The sequence below is a fragment of the Bombus impatiens genome, unplaced genomic scaffold, assembly GCF_000188095.3.
Source record: "Bombus impatiens unplaced genomic scaffold, BIMP_2.2 scf_1445, whole genome shotgun sequence".
NCBI classification, from domain to species: domain Eukaryota; kingdom Metazoa; phylum Arthropoda; class Insecta; order Hymenoptera; family Apidae; genus Bombus; species Bombus impatiens.
The window spans coordinates 502,014-502,585 of record NT_177864.1 but is presented as its reverse complement, the minus strand read 5'-3'; the positions used below and the strand labels follow the sequence as shown (position 1 = coordinate 502,585).

The following is a 572-nucleotide window of genomic DNA, read 5'->3' as shown; positions in this document are numbered from 1 at the left end:
CTCGGCCCTGTATCCGTTCGACCCGCAGCAGGAGAGCTACCAGGAGATCTGGTTACCGCCGACCAGTATGTACCCCTATTTTCTGTTCCCCGGGGCCGCGCGCACCTCGTACTACGACCACGAGAGCACGTACGACGTCCAGGAGCCGGGACAGAGGCGTCAGCACGGCCATCGTCATCAGCACGGCCGTCATCAGGAAGCACCGGAATTGCCTGGCAGGCCCGGTGTCCTCGTGGTCGAGACGTACGATCCTCGTGCCGATCACGAGAACCGGCAAGAGGCTCGTGCTGGTACCGACGACGAGCATCGGCCTCTGTACAGGCAGAAAGATACGGATGATCGTGAAATGGAGGGACCTGAGAGCTTCTATGATCGCGGCTCTTCTTCGTCTTCTTCTTCTTCTTCCTCTTCTTCTTCTTCTTTTTCTTCATCTTCTTCTTCTTCTTCCTCTTTTTCTTCTTCTTCTTCTTCTTCTTCTTCCACGTTGTCCAAGCATGATCGTGCCTCCAGCACAGTGCACCTGCAGCCAAGGCACTCCCAAAGCGAGCATGACGCGCACCTGCACCATCATC

General features: G+C 56.5%; 1 protein-coding gene across 1 annotated transcript in view; it reads left to right on the top strand.

Moving 5' to 3' along the window:
- The window catches only part of LOC100742880, a 200,368-nt gene that overhangs the window by 180,775 nt on the left and 19,021 nt on the right, over window positions 1-572 (top strand). Inside the window, 1 exon segment of the mRNA XM_033324001.1 lies at window positions 2-572. Within this exon segment, the coding sequence (XP_033179892.1) occupies window positions 2-572 (571 nt within the window).